Source organism: Micromys minutus (assembly GCF_963924665.1).
Source record: "Micromys minutus genome assembly, chromosome: 8".
Lineage (NCBI taxonomy): Eukaryota > Metazoa > Chordata > Mammalia > Rodentia > Muridae > Micromys > Micromys minutus.
Window position 1 is genome coordinate 24,042,218 of NC_137977.1, and position 18,007 is coordinate 24,060,224.

At 34.7% G+C, this 18,007-nt stretch overlaps 1 protein-coding gene across 14 annotated transcripts in view; it reads left to right on the forward strand.

Annotated features, from left to right (window-relative positions):
* The window catches only part of LOC308423582 (ankyrin repeat and KH domain-containing protein 1), a gene marked incomplete at its 5' end in the record, with an annotated part of 94,859 nt that overhangs the window by 49,479 nt on the left and 27,373 nt on the right, over positions 1-18,007 (forward strand). For 12 of the 14 annotated variants that reach the window (XM_080920337.1, XM_080920348.1, XM_080920344.1 and 9 more), the window contains 6 exons: positions 5,320-6,078; positions 12,911-13,056; positions 13,200-13,311; positions 13,975-14,120; positions 15,423-15,565; positions 15,795-16,008. In XM_080920337.1, the coding sequence (XP_080776463.1) occupies positions 5,320-6,078; positions 12,911-13,056; positions 13,200-13,311; positions 13,975-14,120; positions 15,423-15,565; positions 15,795-16,008 (1,520 nt within the window). The remainder of the gene's footprint in view (positions 1-5,319; positions 6,079-12,910; positions 13,057-13,199; positions 13,312-13,974; positions 14,121-15,422; positions 15,566-15,794; positions 16,009-18,007) is intronic. The other 2 variants (XM_080920339.1, XM_080920340.1) reach the window with 1 other exon arrangement.

Below are 18,007 nucleotides of genomic sequence, written 5' to 3' on the forward strand. Positions count from 1 at the left end.
GTAGAAAGCTCTGGGTTCAGTAGCTAACATTCCAAGTTTGAATTTTATCTTTCTTCTTTTTCTTTGTGGTACTTAGTATTGAACTCAAGATCTCATACACAGTAGGCAAACACTTTACAACTGAAGTGTGTACCCCCTAGCCCAACATATCTTTTGTATAGCTCAGACCTTTTTTAGAAGTACTTTCTTTTCTGAGAACTTTACAGTACTTCATTAACTCTTCCTTCTGACCTGTCACTTTTCTCCTTCAGACTGAAATGTAGAGTTGAATTAACCACACAGTTACTTGTAGTTTGTCTTTTTGACTCTTCTGTTTTATTTTCTTGTATTATTTTTTACCTTCCATTATTCTCCCAGTGTGTTGGAAGTCCATATTGTTTGTCTTATAAGTTCTTATAAAATGCTCACTATTGTTCTTTTTGTGTACGTATGTGTATATGTAAGGAGGAAAGAGGTTGATGTCAGATTTCTTCCTGCATCTTTTTTATTTTTTTGAGATAGGACCAATCACTGAGCTTAGAGCTCACCAATTTGAGTAGTCTAGCCTCAGTGATCTTCCTGTCTCCCCATTGGTGAGCTTACTACACAGCTTCTAATGTGGGTGTTGAAGAACCAAATTTAGGTTTTCATTGCTGTTCAAATCATCTTTCTAACCCTAGTTGTGTGTGTGTGTACATGTGTGTTAGCCAGCCAGGATTGCACAGTGAGACCCTGTCTTTAAAACAGCAGTTTTAAAAGTTGTATTTCAGAGTGATGGTATTTAGAAAGTTCCAAACAGGAAAAATATGTGCTACTTCACCTCCAGTGTTGTTTGCTAAGCGTCAGTGTCATGAATGCTCACATTTTTATGGGAAATATTAAACTATATAGAAAAACTTGTCTGTTTTAAAGTAGCATGTTCTGTAAACTTTACTAATATCCCTACTTAATTTTAATCATGTAATCATGCTTATGTAAGTTTATGCATGCTCAAACCTAATAATGTGCTTTTATATATATTTGCTTTTAGTAAAAAGAGATATGTTGGATGAGTCTGTTACCTTGTAACACAGATGGTCTATCTTTGGATATTTTGCTTAAGAGATTTCCATGTTAAAACTGTAGATAATGAATATTTTCCTTTGATCATATTTTTATTGCACATTATACTAATTAATCGATATAGACTTGAAAATAATAGGGTTAAGTTCATCTCAGTAGAGAGTTAAATATTTAGCAGATGCATGCCTTACTTACCTATTATTCATAAAAATAAATAAGTTAATTAATGTACATCAGTGATTGGGGAATGTTGCTCAGTGGTAAAACATCTATGATGCACAAGACCCTGAATTCCCTCTCCAACATTGCAGCAAAAGGAAAAGATCTGGAGATGTAACTGAATGATAGAATGGTCACCTGTCATGCACAAAACCTTCAGTTAATCCAGCAACAAAACAAAAATAAAGATGATTTTAAACTGCTATAGACCACATTTTTTGCAGTTTTGTTACTAGGAATCGGGAAAAGCTTAGAGGAAACAAAAAGTTCAGGATAGAAGCCAAACCAAAAGAGATGGTGACTACTGTAGATTGTACTCAACATGTCAACTGCATGATATCCACATACAGATTCTTCTCTCTCTCTCTCTCTCTTCCTGTGTGTGTGTGTGTGTGTGTGTGTGTGTGTGTGTTCCACTGCCAGATATATGTTTCTAATATATATATATATCTCAGACATATATATGTGAGTGTGTATAGCAGATTTATACATCTGATAAATATTTTGTTTATATATCTGATATATATCAGAAAAAATATATATCTGACAGTAGGAAATGTTTGAAGGATTTGGAAATCTTATTTTCTGGCATCTTTTAGTACTTCATATTAAGATTTTATTGTCAATGAGCCCTTGTCAACATTTCTACCCACTAGCTGGTATTTTTACAGCTTCAGGTGCCATTCTGTTTTTACCATCCTTGGTTTGTTGAGATATAAATATGTTAATGCTTTGACGTGTCCCTATCTAGACAGTTCTAAGTGTCTAACTTTGGATAGTCCAACTTGACTATCTGAAGGGAAAAAAACTTTTTATACATTACATTTAAAATTTTTATGTTTTTATTTTTTAATGTATGTGTACATGTGTGGGAATCAAAAGAACAATATGATGAAGTTGATTCTCTATTTCCAACATGTAGGCCTTAAGATTCACCTCAGGTTGTCAGGTGTGCAGCAGTGTCATTTTGCTAGCCCATTTTTATACATAAAACAATTCTTTTTAAATTTAATGTGTATTTATGTGCACTGAGTATATTTATGTCTACCATGTGCATGCAATGCTCATGATCACCAGAAGAGGTGTTGGGTCTCTGGAACCAGAGTTACAGACAGTTGTGAGGTACTCAATAGGAACTGAATCCATATCCTCTGAAGAACAGCCCCATCCTACCCTTTTAATGCTCTATATGTACCTCTCTGTTCTATGAAATGTCACTTGTAGTTCCATTGTACTATTTCTAATATGGTTGAGCATGTCAGTACTGTATCTTTCTGTCCTTAGCATCCTTCTCTTACTATGGATCATTGTCTAGGCAGTCTTAATCCTAGTGCAAGAACATCTATCTATGTTAGGAAAGTTTCAAGGAGAATTCAGTCTTTGCTAAGCCTTTATACTTAGTTTGCTTATATCATTGCATTTATTCATGAAGCTGAAATTTTTACTTGTTGTGCTAAGGATTTATATATTGTTCTTTATGACAATTTTACCTTTTCCTTTCCTGTTAATTGTTAAAATCTTTGGGTTTGTACTTCTAAGATTTCTGATTCATTTTATTTTAGCTTGAGAATGATTTAAACTTGAAGATGATTTTTCTTTTAAAATTTCTTATGTTAGGGCTGGCAAAATAGCTCAGAGGAAAAAGGCCTTTGTCTTTTAGCCTGATGACCTAAATTTGATCTTATATGGTAGAAGGAAGAAAACTGACATATACAAGTTGTCCTCTGACCTCCACAATATTATGTGACATGTGAGCACACACCTCCTTTCTCTCTCCTTCTCCCACTTCCCAAACAAGCAAACAAACAATCTCTTAGGGAAAAAAAAATCCTTAAATGTGATTGTGTATGCTTGTAACTCCAACACTCAAGATACTCGAGCCCTGAGATTGTGAATTTACAGCCAACCGACTGAGACTCAGTCTCACTCAAAACAAACAGAGCTTAAAATGATGACCTACGTTTTATATATGCTAACTACAATTCAGATGAATAATCAGTTATTTTACCCAGGCAGGTTTTTTGTTTGTTTGTTTTGTTTTGTTTTTGGCTCTATGGTATAGAGCAATTGTTGGGTCCAGGTTCACCTCCAATATCCATACAGCTGCTCACAAGCTCTGAAAACTCTCATCCCAATGGATTGGATATCCTCTTCTGGCCTGTATGAGTTCCGAGCTATACATAAAGCAAGTAAATACAAAAAATTTAAAAAACAGCTTAAAACATAACTGTCAAGCTCACTCATTTTAAAATATGTAGTACAGTGTTTTGTTAAACTGGTCAATTTCTGTGGCAGTTACCACCATCAAGTTTCCTGGGGTCTCCATTATTGTTTCTCTTGTGACATTGAAACAGTCTTACTGGGTAGCTCAGGCTGGTCTTAAGAGTCCTGTTTCTCTTGCCTCAGCCTCCTAATTGCTAGGATTTCAGCCATTCACTGCTCCATTCAGTTCTCACTTAGTTTTAATAGTTTTACTACCCACAAAAAATCTGTTTACATTTGAACCTTATTCTCATTGCCTCGTCCAAGGCTATTTCTTCCTTTTCTATCTGTATATTTGCCTTTTCTTTGTAAACTTTATGTTAAATGAAATTTTGCAATGTATAATTTGTATCAGGATCCTTTCATTTAGCAGGGTTTGGAAGTTCATCTACATTATTAGATGCATTAGTAATTTGTCCCCCACCCCCCCACGAGTAATCCTAGTTCTTCCTGCATAAGATTCAGCCTTGAATTTGCTCAAACAAATAAAGTATATAAAAAATTTTTATCTATCCCCTTTGGTTAAGGCTATTAATACTTTTCAACAGACTCGTTATAAGGGAGAAATAAATATATTTAATAACTTTAAGTAATGTTTTCTTTTTAAAATGTTATCATTATGACCATTTCTATGTAGAATATCCCTATTAGTAACACTCATTGTTTCTCTCTTAGGTGAATGTTATTTGTAAGGTTCATTTAAAATTAGTTTAAATTATCCTTTGTGGTGTAAGTTTAATATAGTGTTTAGGTACAAAGATACTAGAACTTTTAGTAGAGAATTTGACAAAGATAAATCTTTGTTTTATTGAGAACAATGTTCCTGGTAGCTTAGTCTAGCCTCAAACTCAACAATATAACTGAGTATCACCCTTAATTCATGATTCTTCTACCCTGTACATTGAGTGCTGACTTTACAAGCATATGGAATACATGGCCAAGCTAAAGAAGACGGTATCTTAAGAAATTGGCTTCACATTGTATTTTAATCTAAGAATATAACTTTGCCAACTTAAAAAATATTTGCCCCATTTTGTTCTCATGGAGTAAACTTTACCTTTATAATCATTCCCAAAATAATTGTTCTGAAAGGGCAATTAAACTAATATTAATATTCCAAATGCTATTTTGATTCTAGTTTAGATTTGATACTTTTCTTTATTGTTTTCTTGAACCAAGATACGTACTATGTGGTCCCGGATAACTTAGAGAATTTTATATTTTATAAATTTAAATTATAATATTATAAATTTTGTAGAATTTACTATATAGCCCAGGCTGTCCAGGAACTCAGAGAGATCCCTCTACCTGCCTCTGCCTCTGAGTGTTATGATTAAAGGCATGTGCTGGTCCACTCAACTCGATTTAAAAAGTCCAATGATCAGCAAAATTCTGAGGTTCTTTTAGTTCTACTTTTCTCTTTGTACTATCATAATTTCCAAAAATCCTCCTATACTTAAAAGTATAGTTTTCAGTTTTTGAGTTGATAACATTCCAGTTTATTCTGTGTGAAAACAGATGAGATAGTACAGGATTGATGTATTTCACACTAGTGTGACTTTTGAATCATTCTATAGCATTACTTATAATTGGGGAAGGAAGTCTGGGAGAGGGGAGGGATATGGTTTTTGTGTGTGTGTGTTTGTTTTTGGGAATCTTTGGGGGCTTGGGGGTCTTTTGTGTGTTTTATTTCCTTTCTTTCTGTCTCTGTATCTCTGTCTCTGTCTCTCTCTCTCTCTCTCACTCTCACTCTCTTTCTTAGCATGGCACATTTTCAAACATTTTTCATGTGCTTAGGTGCATCCAAGCAGAAGTCCAGTTCTCTGCAGGTAGCAGATCAGGACCTGCTGCCACCTTTTCACCCATACCAGCCTTTGGAGTGCATAGTAGAAGAGACTGAAGGCAAGCTGAATGAACTGGGGCAAAGAATTAGTGCTATTGAAAAAGCTCAGCTTAAGTCATTGGAGTTAATTCAAGGTGAGCCTCTAAACAAGGATAAGATAGAAGAACTAAAAAAGAACAGAGAAGAACAAGTCCAGAAGAAGAAGAAAATACTGAAAGAACTTCAGAAAGTGGAAAGGCAATTACAGATGAAAACACAGCAGCAATTTACCAAAGAATACTTGGAAACCAAAGGTCAAAGAGACACAGAGTCTCCACAGCAGCAGTGTTCTCATAGAGGAGTCTTCACGGCAGGGGAAGAAGATGGTAGTCTCCCAGAGGATCTCTCTTCAGAATCACCCCAAGTTGATACAGTCTTATTTAAGGATCATGGTATTGATGATAAGCAACAGTCTCCACCATCGGCAGAACAAATTAACTTTGTCCCAGTCCAGCCTCTATCATCTCCACAATGTAACTTTTCCGGTGACTTAGGTTCTAATGGGACAAATTCTCAAGTGCTTCAGAAAGTATCAGGTAACCAGCAGATCATAGGACAACCTCAAATTTCGATTGCTGGACATGAGCAGGGGCTGTTAGTTCAAGAGCCAGATGGACTAATGGTTGCAACTCCAGCCCAGACGCTTACCGACACTCTTGATGACCTGATAGCAGGTGGGTTAAGAAATATATCTAAAATACTTTCTCTTTAATCTGTGTGCTCAACTTCTTTGATGCCATTCAAAAACAAAAGACTTTGTACTTCCCTATTTTAATTTGTTAAATTACTCTTATTTCTTAGGGATTTCAGGAGTGAAATTAAGTAAGCCTAGTAGCACTAGCACATTATGGGTGGTTCCCTTTTATATTTAAAAAACAAAACACATTTCAAAGACAAATAAAGTTATAATCCTTTGGAAATTTGCTATCAAAGCTGTTCTGTTACTTTTTTGGTAGAGCACTCAATAAACTCTGTTGTTAGGGCTTAGAAGTATGCAGGTAAGGCATTTTCTTGCCAATAAATTTCATGTTTGGACATCAGGATTTTAAATGACACTGCTTTTTGCCATTAGACCAATTTAATTATCTCTAATTAAATGGGAAAAGCTGAGCATTACATGGTATAGAGTTTGGGTTCAAAAAATTAAAAGTATATTTAAACTATTGTACTTGATGTTTGGAGATTGGAATTTTTGTTAATGCTTCATGATCAAGCATACAGACACATTTAAAAGTGTGCGTGCATACACGGCACATTTGTGCACATACACACAAAAAGAAAAAGGACTGATAATCTTAAAGTTTATGTTTCTGTTTATTGTTGTGTGGAAAATTACAACTAGTTATGAAATGAGGTGCACAAGTTTACTTTCCCTTTCATTGTCCTTGCAGCAGTGGGAAAACAGTGCAATTAATCATTTACCTTCCTAAAGATGGCTGGTGAATGTATCACCTCCATGAGAGCCCAGTTCAGAATTGCAGCCAGAATGGCTGTTGACAGTGGATGAAGACCAAGAACTAAGATGTAGCTGGAGTGATATTCAAAGGCAGGCCAGTCCTCTGTCTCTTGATTGCAACATTTTTCCTTATTGTTGTCTGTTTCCTCTTGTCATATTCTCCTCCCCTTCCCACCCCAATTATACTATCTTCAGTTTCCTTTCTTCTTTTGTGAGCCTTTAGTCTTCCTGATCTTTACTAAATCTTTTAAAACGTGGAATAAGATTAAATTAGGAATTTTTGTTGAGTACATGTGTTATTTCCATTGGTTATAGATGTAATTTTGCCATTGAGGCTTCTCTGCCATGTAATTGATAGTATTGTGAAGAAGAGAAAATGTCTAGTTTTCTTAAAATCCAAATGCTGGGAAATATTTTAAGGAGTTAGGATTATTATTCTTTAATTTGAAGTTTTATATTTTTTTGGCTTATGGTTCTTCTTAAGTCAAGTTTATTTTAACCAAAACAGTTCTAAAAGAAACTTGTAGTTAACTTTATGATAATTTTTACAGATGGTTCTTGAAAGTGGTATTTTACTAAAATGTTTTTAAATAGAAAAGATTTTTTACAGAGTTCACATGAAACTTAAAAATTGCCTTAGAAAACATTTTTAGTGTTATATGTTAATTGACTTAATAAAACTTAGACCTTAAATATTCATCACATTCTAAATAACTTAAATTGCCAAATAAAAAGTCCTATTATGAAGTTTATCTGTTTTGAAATGCATGATGATAATTGTATTCTCTGTTTAAGATGATAACATGTCTCATTTAAAATTATTTTTCCCAAGTCTAATTTTCTTAATTCATGGTGACAAAAATTACACAAGGTTAATAGCTAGTTATAGTTGTAAAACTTTCAAGCATATCAGTAGAGTTATAGAGCAAGCCATAGGCACAATTAATTCTACTTCAATGTATTCTCATTAATGAAAGAGAAAATAGTATGTATCTTAAAAGTTTTACTTGGGAATATATATGTATCCCTCTAGGAAATATAAATTTTCCGCTTTAAGAATGTTTTCTCATTATTGCTGTTCAACTCTCAAATTATTGTCATGTTAATTAATGAATTGTCTATATTTATACATAACTTATTAATGTCATAACTCATGTCATTTACTCAGCCTATAGCATGTAATCTTAGATATGCCAAATTCTATACAGTCCTAAACAGAATATTTAATATTGACTAGGAACATGCTACCTCAAATTTTTCTGTTCTGAAAGCATTAGGCTTTTATCAGTTACCATAATAGCAAGTGATCTTTAAAAGTTTAAATGTTTATCAAATTTATATGAAATTTTATATGATATGCATGGAAGCAGTATCACAATTTTTATTTCTAATATGTTTATATTTTGTTAATTTTTTTTAGTTTTAATATCCATTTATATATTTCCTTGAATTTTTAAAATTCTTTTTTGGTTGACACCAGTAATCCTAATACTTGGGAAGTAGGCACAGGAGGATCAGGAGTTCAGAATCATCCTTACTACATGTCAAGTTCAAGGCCAGTCTGGGCCATACTGTCTTAAATAAATAAAAAGAGGAAAGGAAGGAAAATACACTTAGATTAAGAACAAACTGAAAATAGTCTAGAAATTTGGAACAATTCAAAGAAATTCAAAATAGCTTTTTTGAGCAGCTGTAGAAAGCATTCAATGAAATTTCATTAATATAAAGAGGATTGATTAAAAGTCAGTATCAATTTATTATCTATGGAGCACTAACCATGTACCAAGTTTAAAGTCACTTTATTTAAGCCATCTTAGGCTTTTTAAACTCTTCCCACAAAATAGATTTTCCTGTCTCCAGTTCTGTTGGAAACCAAAGCTTTGAGAAGGGAAGTAGAGGATATTTCCCTGACTCAGGAGTTCCTTCTCACCTTTCTTTAATAAAATCTACATCTGTCTGCAAGAGGAGTAATAGAGGGAGCTGATAGTTAGTATACAGTTTTTACTCAGTTCAGCCATATTTAAGAACTTGAGTTGAAGCAGGGCGTGGTGGTGGTACAGGCCTTAACTTTGGGAACTCACAAAGCAGAGGGAGGGCAAATCCCCGAGTTCGAGCCAGCCAGACCTACATAGTGAGATCCTGTCTGTAAAGAAGAAAAAAGAGAAAAGAACCTTAGTTGTCATGTTATGCATTTGATTTTAATAAAAAGTCCTGCATTTGTCTTAAAAATACTATTTCTTATACTTTTAAATCCTCTTAGAATAAGTAAGTCTTGTTTTTATATTAAAATTTGATATATATATGGTTTAATAAGGTTTTGTGTCAATACAATATTACTGTTGGCACTTTGGTGCCCTAGTTTACATTATACCTTTAAGGGGCTGGAGAGGTAGCTCAGTGGTTAAGAGCACTGGCTGCTCTTCTAGAGGTCCTGAGTTCAAATCCCAGCAACCACATGGTGGCTCATTACCATCTGTAATGAGATCTGATGCCCTGTTCTGTGTGTCTGAAGACAGCAGCACATACATAAAATAAACCTTTTTTTTTTTTAATCACAGTTTTAATATTTGTTTTAGGTGACATTACAATGATCATTGTGAAGTTTAAAAATAAGAAATTATGTCTGGAGAGATGGCTCAGAGACTAAGAGCATGGACTGTCCTTCTAGAGGACCCAACACCCATGTCAGGTAGCTCACAAACACCAGTAGAACTTCGCATGGTGGCATATGCCTTCAATCCTAGCTTTCAGGACATAACGGCAGATAGATAGCTATGTAAATTTAAGGCCAACCTTGTCTACATAAAGATTTCTAGGCCAGTAAGGGCTACATATTGTTACCCTGTTTCTCATACATATACATACACAAAGATCAACCAATCCAGTGTTACAGGATCAGAATTTTAGCTATGGGTACCTCCAACATACAGGTGACATACACATTATAACATACATACAATAATGTAAAATAGGATGGTTTTCTTTTTATTTTTTAAAGAATTTGGAGATTCTCTTATTTGGGGAGGATTTATAAGATATTTTAAATAATAATTACCTCTGTTAATATTTTACTTTTAGGCTTTAATTTTTGTTTTGTTTTTCAAGACAGGGTTTATCTGTGTAGCCCTGGCTGGCCTAGAACTTGCTCTATAGACCAGGCTGGCCTCTCTCACAGAAGCAGAGGAGAATACGTTTCTGAGGTCCACCTGCTTTAACCCCAGTCCAGTGCTGGGGTTAAAAGTATGCCATCACCACCCAGCTTAGGCTTTAATTAAATGAAAGTGTTTTATCATGACACATACCAAATGATAGTCATAACATTTCTATTTTGTCACAAACGTTAGGGAAATCCTACGTGTTCTTAGTACAGCCAGTTTGTTTTTTATTGTTTTGAGATAGGATTTCACTCAGCTGCTCAGTCCTGTAACTAGGCAGGTCTTGAACTTGTAATCTTCCTGCCTTGGCCTGTGGAGCAGCTGGGTTATAAACTTTTTCGACCAGGCTTGGGACTGTTTTTGGGGGTTGGGGAGAACCAGGGTCTCATGTAATCTAGGCTAGCCTTAAACTCCTAATATTCCATGTTCTATCTCCCAAGTGCTATGATTTACAGGTGAGTAGCACCATATCTATTAAGTGATTAAAACCTTACAACATTTTATCTCTCTAATAGCAATAAAATTTTATGTTAAGATTTGTTATTATTCCATACTGCATACAAAATTTTGCTTCGTTTCATAAAAATTCAGGTCAAAATATTATAACTTGGTTCTTCTATTGCCCTACTTTTGAACAGTGTAAATTTTTTTATTTGAATTTTGTATATTGATTTTTTTTTGGTTGTAGTTTTCTGCTTCTGTCATTTTAAGAGGCATTTTGTTTAGAGATAGGAAATGTTTTAAAATTTTATGAAAATGTCATGGTTCTAAAGTATAATGCTCTTATAATACAACCTTTATAACTTTCATTTGTAATTAATCCTATTAAAGTCACTTTTTGTGGAATGGTTCTGATTGTCATTATTACAGAGAAAATATAGAATAATGTAGCATATCATGATTTGTGTAATAGAGCTGTTAAATACACAAGAAATGTGTATATTTTAAGTAAGTTCTATAAGGGAGTCTTTCATAACATCACATTTTAGCTTTCTACTTCAGTCAAATACTTGTAAAAAAATTTAAAATACCTTTTCAAAATTACCAAAAAAAAAAAAAAAGAGATAACAGGAGTAAACTGATAAAATATTTTTTTTCCTAAGGTATATGTTAATAATGATAAGACCCACCACTGAAAAAATAAGTCATTAAGGTGTCAAGCATCAATCTAGTATGTTGTGGAGGTGGTTGGTTTTTGGAGCTGCCTTCTGAACATGCAGATAGATATTTTGGCATTTAACAACATCATCTGCCACTTTCGTTGAATGACAAAAAGTTTTAAAGCTTTAAATAATCATTCCTGTTTATAGCCGGATAATTAAATGTTATTTTGTGGTGAATAAAGTTGTTGGAATTTATATTGCCAATATGTTTTATATATTGGTGGGGAGAAGAAGGGATGGCTTATGTAGAAGCAAAGCTAGGCATCTTAAGTTTTGCTGAGTTATTTTAGCTTGTAAATTTAACTGGGAGTGGCACATGTCAGTAATCCCAACCCTTGAAAGGTGGTATTGGGAGGGTGAATAGTTCAAGGCCAGCTGTAGCTACACATCAAGTTTGAGGCTACCTGAACTAGATGAGACTTTGTCTCAAAACATGTAAAAATTAAAAAAAAAATTACTAAGTTGAGTTTTATAAGTTTATTGCCATTGTGGAAGATTATCTTTTTCCTATACTATGGGTTATATGTCTTCTGAATTTTTTTCTTTTCTTGAACAGTAATCGTTTTATTTTCCAATACAGTGAAAAATAGTACTGAAAGTATTGTAAAATGTCCCATTTTACACTCGTACTAGGTACTGTTTAAGTCCTTTAAATGCATTATTTCACAAATTACTAACATTTTAAAGATTAGTCCTACTGAAGCCTTTGTGAGTCAAAACTCCATCCTCAGTGAAACAACTATATAACAGACAAAATAATTTTCAGCTGTTTTCAAAGACCACATTTTGGATTTGGCTTTGGCTTTGAATTTGCTCTGTAACTGGAGATGACCTTGAACTCCTGACTTTCCCACCTCCCCCAAGTACTAGAGTTATAGGCGTATATCACCATTTTCAACTGCAAACTACACATTTTTGAGATTGTAAATATAAATTTAATTTTTAAAGTAGTTTGACTTTTAGAAATAGATTTTTACCTAATTTAAAAGTAAATAGTAGCTGGGCATGGTGGTGCATGCTTTTAATCCAATGTGTTTGAGCTTCAGGCCAGCATGGTTCTATAGGGAATTCCAGGAAAGCCAGGGTTATACAATGAGACTCTGACTGAAAAAAAAACAAAAACAAAAAAAACAACTGAATTTTCAAATCGCATTCCTTACAGTTTGTTTATGTGAGAAACTAACTTACTGCCCCACTCCTTTTTACTATTTACAGAATTTTTTTTTGTCTAATTTTTGCAAATTAAGATAACCATTCCTTTTTTTTTTATTGTTTTTTTGAAGGGTGTTTCACTTTAGCCTAGACCTTGTGATCCTCTTGCCTTAGACTTTTGAGTCTAAGTACCTGGCTATGGATCGCCGTACCTGGCTAAAAACTTAAATTGTAAAATGATACACTTTCTTACTGTTGTGTAAAACGCCACCATCTATTATTATATATGTCAACTAGCAACAGGCCCTGAACTCAGTTACACTTCTTATCTCAAGTGATCTTCACAAAAACCTTTCAAAGCAGGTTTGTTGTTATCCTTATTGTACTCAAATTGAGGCTCAAATAAGTTAAATAAATGCATGAGTTTAGAAAGTCATTCAGTATAGGTTCTTCTGACTCCAAAGCCTTCGATTTCACTATTGTATGTTACTCAAATGGACATTTGTTTTATGTGTTGTTCTATGTACAAACAATATTATTCATTAAAGGAGAATTTAGCAATATAAATATTATTTTTCAGCTGTGAGTACCAGGGTGCCTGTTGGTTCAAACAATCCCTCTCAGACTACAGAATGTCCTACACCTGAATCCTGTTGTCAGCCTCCAAGCAATATGGTTACTCCATCCATTCCCCCTGTGTATCCTTCAGTTGACATCGATGCACATGTGAGTAGATCCTATAAATTTATTTTACATGTTCTAATTTATTGTGAAAGGGGAAATTGTCATTGTACATTAATCAGGAAAAGATATCCTTTTTATTGAGACCTGTTTTATACAAATATAAATAATTGTTTTCCTCCTCTTAGACGGAAAGCAATCATGACACAGCTTTAACACTGGCCTGTGCAGGTGGTCATGAAGAACTCGTATCTGTTCTCATTGCTCGGGATGCTAAGATTGAGCATAGAGACAAAAAAGGTAGGAACTATCACTCACAAATGAAATCTAAGTATTTACACCCCCCAAAATTGTAGAATTTTTACTACCAATAAGTAGTTTATGTGTTGATGTGTGTGAATAATAAAGTTTTTTTTTTTCAAGACAGAGTTTCTCTGTGTAGCCCTGGATGTCCTGGAAATCACTCTGTAGACCAGGCTGGGCATGAACTGAGAGAGCCACCTGCCTCTGCCTTCCTAGTGCTGGGAGTAAAGGTGTATACCACCTGGCTCTTAGACAGTGATAAAATAAACTGACAGTTTCCACCTCATTCATCTACTAAACCAAATACTTCTCTAAAAAGAAAAAAACTAAATTAGTGAAGGTGATAGAGTAATAGGGCTGCACTCTTGCCTTGCATGCTTCACGCTCTAGGCACAAAAAAAAACAAATTGTGAATGTCTTTGACTTTAGTCCTGATGTTGTGGTTTGTAAGTATAAACTAATAGCTTTTGTTGATTTAGCATTTCCTTTTTTTGTGTGTGTTTTTCTCATTAACAAATTCAAATTTAGAGCATTTTGGTGTAAAATTGTTCATCAGTATCTGCCCTGAACTCTTTCAAATTAAAATAAAAAATTGAAAACAGTGACATTAAAGTAAGTAAAAACCACAAATTTGTTAGAATTTTTTATTTTCTAATTTAGGTTTTACCCCACTGATTCTGGCGGCAACAGCAGGGCATGTTGGAGTTGTTGAAATTCTTTTGGATAAAGGTGGAGATATAGAGGCACAATCTGAACGAACTAAGGATACTCCACTTTCTTTGGCATGTTCTGGTGGACGGCAGGAGGTATGTTGACATTAGTTTTCTTTTGTAAATTTTTGCTTATATATTTTTAATATGTGTATGCTTAGTACTTTTGGAGATTTTTTTTAATGTATGTTTTTTCATGCACACGTGTGGATGCTTATGGAGCCCAGAGAGCTCAGATCTAAAGTTGAAGTTATAGTTATAAGCTGCCTGATTTGGGTCCCGAGAATGACTGAAGTTGGGTCCTCTGCACCTGTGCAGTAGGTTTTCTTAACTGCTGAGCTGTTGCTCCAGCCGTGTGCTTAGTATGTTTACAACGCTTCATAAACCAGTGGTTTTCAACCTTCCTAATGCTGTGTCCCTTGAATACAGTTCCTCTTGTTGTAGTTCCCAACCATACAATTATTTTATTGCTACTTCATAACTGTACTTTTGCTTCTGCTGTGAATCATAATGTAAATATCTGATATGAAATTCCTATGAAAGGGTTCTCAACCCCCAATAGGTTTGCAGAGCCACATGTTGGGAACTGTTACTATAGACGTCCTGAGGATTAAAATATGTTTATTAAGTGTAATGGAAATAACACACATTTCAAAGGAATAGTTTTACCAATAAAGACAAATATTAATTGTCTTTATTTCTACCTTTATTAGCATTCAGTTGTACAGTTCAAACATGTATAAATGCAGATTCATTGCTCATTAATTGACAAATGGAAAGTGTCTTGTTTTAGTATAACTGGGATTTTGAAGCTCTTAATTTCTTTTTCATGTCTGGTCATAGTTTAGGGCAAAGTCAACTCATTATAGCTAAGGCCAGTTTTAAATTCCTTATCTTTCTTCTTTCACTTTACAAGCATGGGAATTACTGTTGTGTGCCACCATACAGAGCACAACACTGAATTTCTCTGTTTGTTTGATTTGGGGTCTCTTATATAGCTGAGGGTAGTCTCAAAGTGAGGCAGTCCTCTGACTCACCCTCCAGAGAACTGGGATGAGCTTCCACACAGGCTCACAATTTGATATGAAATTTAGCTGGACATGGTGAAAATGCATATTTATAATTCTAGTACTTAGGAAGCTGAGACAGGAGAATTGCTGTAAGTTCCAGGCCAGCCTTGGCTATATACAAGACCCTGACTCAAAACAAATATGACCACAAAAAAAGAAATTGAATCCATTTATTTAGTGCTGATATTTTAATAATTAATGACTAATAAAATAATTTAAATGTCAGATATTTAGACAAAAAAAATTTGGAGGTCTTATTTGTGTTTTCTTCATTTTAAGTTGAGCACTAATGTAAGCTTGATTTCCCTACCCATATTTTCCTTTGTAGGTGGTAGATTTGCTGCTGGCCCGAGGAGCCAATAAAGAACATAGGAATGTGTCTGATTATACACCACTGAGTCTGGCAGCATCTGGAGGATATGTGAATATTATTAAGATTTTGCTTAATGCTGGGGCAGAAATTAATTCAAGGTATCACCTTATGCATGAGTTTTTACTTTTAATTAAATGTCTTTAGTAGGAATTATATTTTAAATTATGAGATTTTTGCCATTCCTGATTTAGATAGTCTATTCATCAATGTAGAAATCTTTCTTTACTGACATTTTTCATCTGTGATTCTTTAAAAAAAAAAAGAAAAAAGAAAAGAAAAAGAAAACCAAGGCAACATACTAATTTTCTGAGCACATTTCTTCCTTAGGACTGGAAGTAAACTAGGTATTTCTCCATTGATGTTGGCTGCAATGAATGGACATGTTCCTGCAGTGAAATTGCTGCTTGATATGGGTTCAGACATTAATGCACAAATAGAGACCAACCGAAACACAGCTCTCACCCTGGCCTGTTTCCAGGGCCGAGCAGAAGTAGTGAGTTTGCTTTTGGACCGCAAAGCTAATGTTGAACATAGGGCAAAGGTAAGAATTTTATAATTTGCCAACTTTTTAAGTTTTAGTTCTGTAGAAACAAATATGGTATTTCAACTCATCTCTAGTGCAGGTTCCAGTGATGCACACTATAAACATTTAAAAAAAATTTTTAGTGAGACATATACCTACCATTGAAAGCCCTAGACAAGAGGAAAAAGTTTGTGGGTTATAAAAGTTTGGACAACCAAAATCTTGTTAACCATGACAAATTCTGAGAGATTTGTGACTATTTGGGATTTAGAAATAACAGTTACAGTATCAGAACTTTGAATTTCTTTACCTTGAATTATTAGGTACTTTTATATAGGTAGGTATAAGATTTGGGGTTTTGGTTTTGGTTTGTTTCTGTTGGTTTGGTTCAGTTTGAGGCAGGGTTTTCTGTGTAGCAGAGCCCTGGCTGTCCTTGTAGATCAGGTTGACCTTGAACTCACATGCTTCTAGCTCCTAAGTGCTGGGATTAAAGACGGGTGCCACCAGGCTTAGTATGTGAAATTATTTTACATGAGATGACAGCTAAGTTCTAACGTTTAACTTTTTTTTTAAAGGTTTATTTTATTTATTTTATGTATGTGGGTACACTGTAGCTGTTTTCAGACACACAAGAAGGGGACATAGGATCCTATTACAGATGGTCGAGAGCCATCATGTGGTTGCTGGGATTTGAACTCAGGACCTCTGGAAGAGCAGTCAGTGCTCTAACCACTAAACTATCTCTCCAGCCCCTTTGAAGGCTAATTCTTTTATACTTTTAAAAACAATTTATTTATTTATTTTATGTATATATGAGTCCACTGTAGCTCTTGAGACACACCAGAAGAGAGCATTGGATCCCATTACAGATGATAAGGCAGTTGTGGTTGTGGTTCCACCATGTGGTTGCTGGGATTTGAACTCAGGACCTCTGGAAAAACAGCCAGTGCTCTTAACCGCTGAGCCATTTCTTCAGCCCCTCTTTTGTACTTTTGTGGTGTGTGTGTGTGTGTGTGTGTGTGTGTGTGTGTGTGTGTGTGTGTGTATTCCTTGCCTTGACTGTGTTCGCTCTCCCGATACCTTCTTCCCAACAAGTCCCTGACCTATTTTCTTTTTAAACATTTTTATTACATTTGTAATGTAATGCATGCCAGGGCAATGTGTGGAAGTCAGTGGATAACCTGAGGGTATTAGTTTTCTCCTTTTACCTTATGGATAAAGACTCAAATTAAGGTGGCCAGGCTTGGCATCATATACCTTTGTCTGCTAAACCATCTCAACATATCGAGCACGCGTGCACACACACACATTTTCATGAGCATGGATGGATGGTTTATTTGCTTGAGCAAGGGCACTTTACCTACAAGTAGTTATATCACTGAGGAAAAGGATTTTCTCTCTTATAGCACCTGTTAATTGCAAATAGCCCCTCTCAGGAAGGGGCTGGATTAGGATCTTCTCTGCCATCCATGATGGAATATTGATCATTCAGTCTTGTATTGGTAGCCACTGCTGTTGTGATTTTATGGGTGCAGTGGCCATTTGCTATTCAGAAAGATAATCTGGTGCTTTTCAATTTTAGATATTAACTGTTGTTTGTTCACCTGTTAAAAGACCTAGACTGATGCACACTGTCTGGGAACTAGTACCAGATAGTATTTGTTTTATTTCATTTTGGCTTGGGTTTTGTTGTTGTTGATGTTGTTTGGATTTTTGGTTTTGTTTGTTTGAGACAGTAATCCAGGCTAGACTTGCACTCAACTTTCTGATTCTGTGTCCCTTGTACATAGATTGAAGGCACCATGCCTGGCTTAAGAAATTATCTTTTCTTTTATTAAAAAAAAAAAAAAAAAAAAAAAAAAAAAAAAAGGCAGCTCAAAGGAGCTGGAGAGATAATTCCTGTGGTTAAGAGTACTGAATGCTCTTCAAGAGGACCTGGGTTCAATTCCCAACATCCATATGGAAGCTAATAACTGTAACATCAATATCTGATACCCTCACACAGGTGTACATGGAG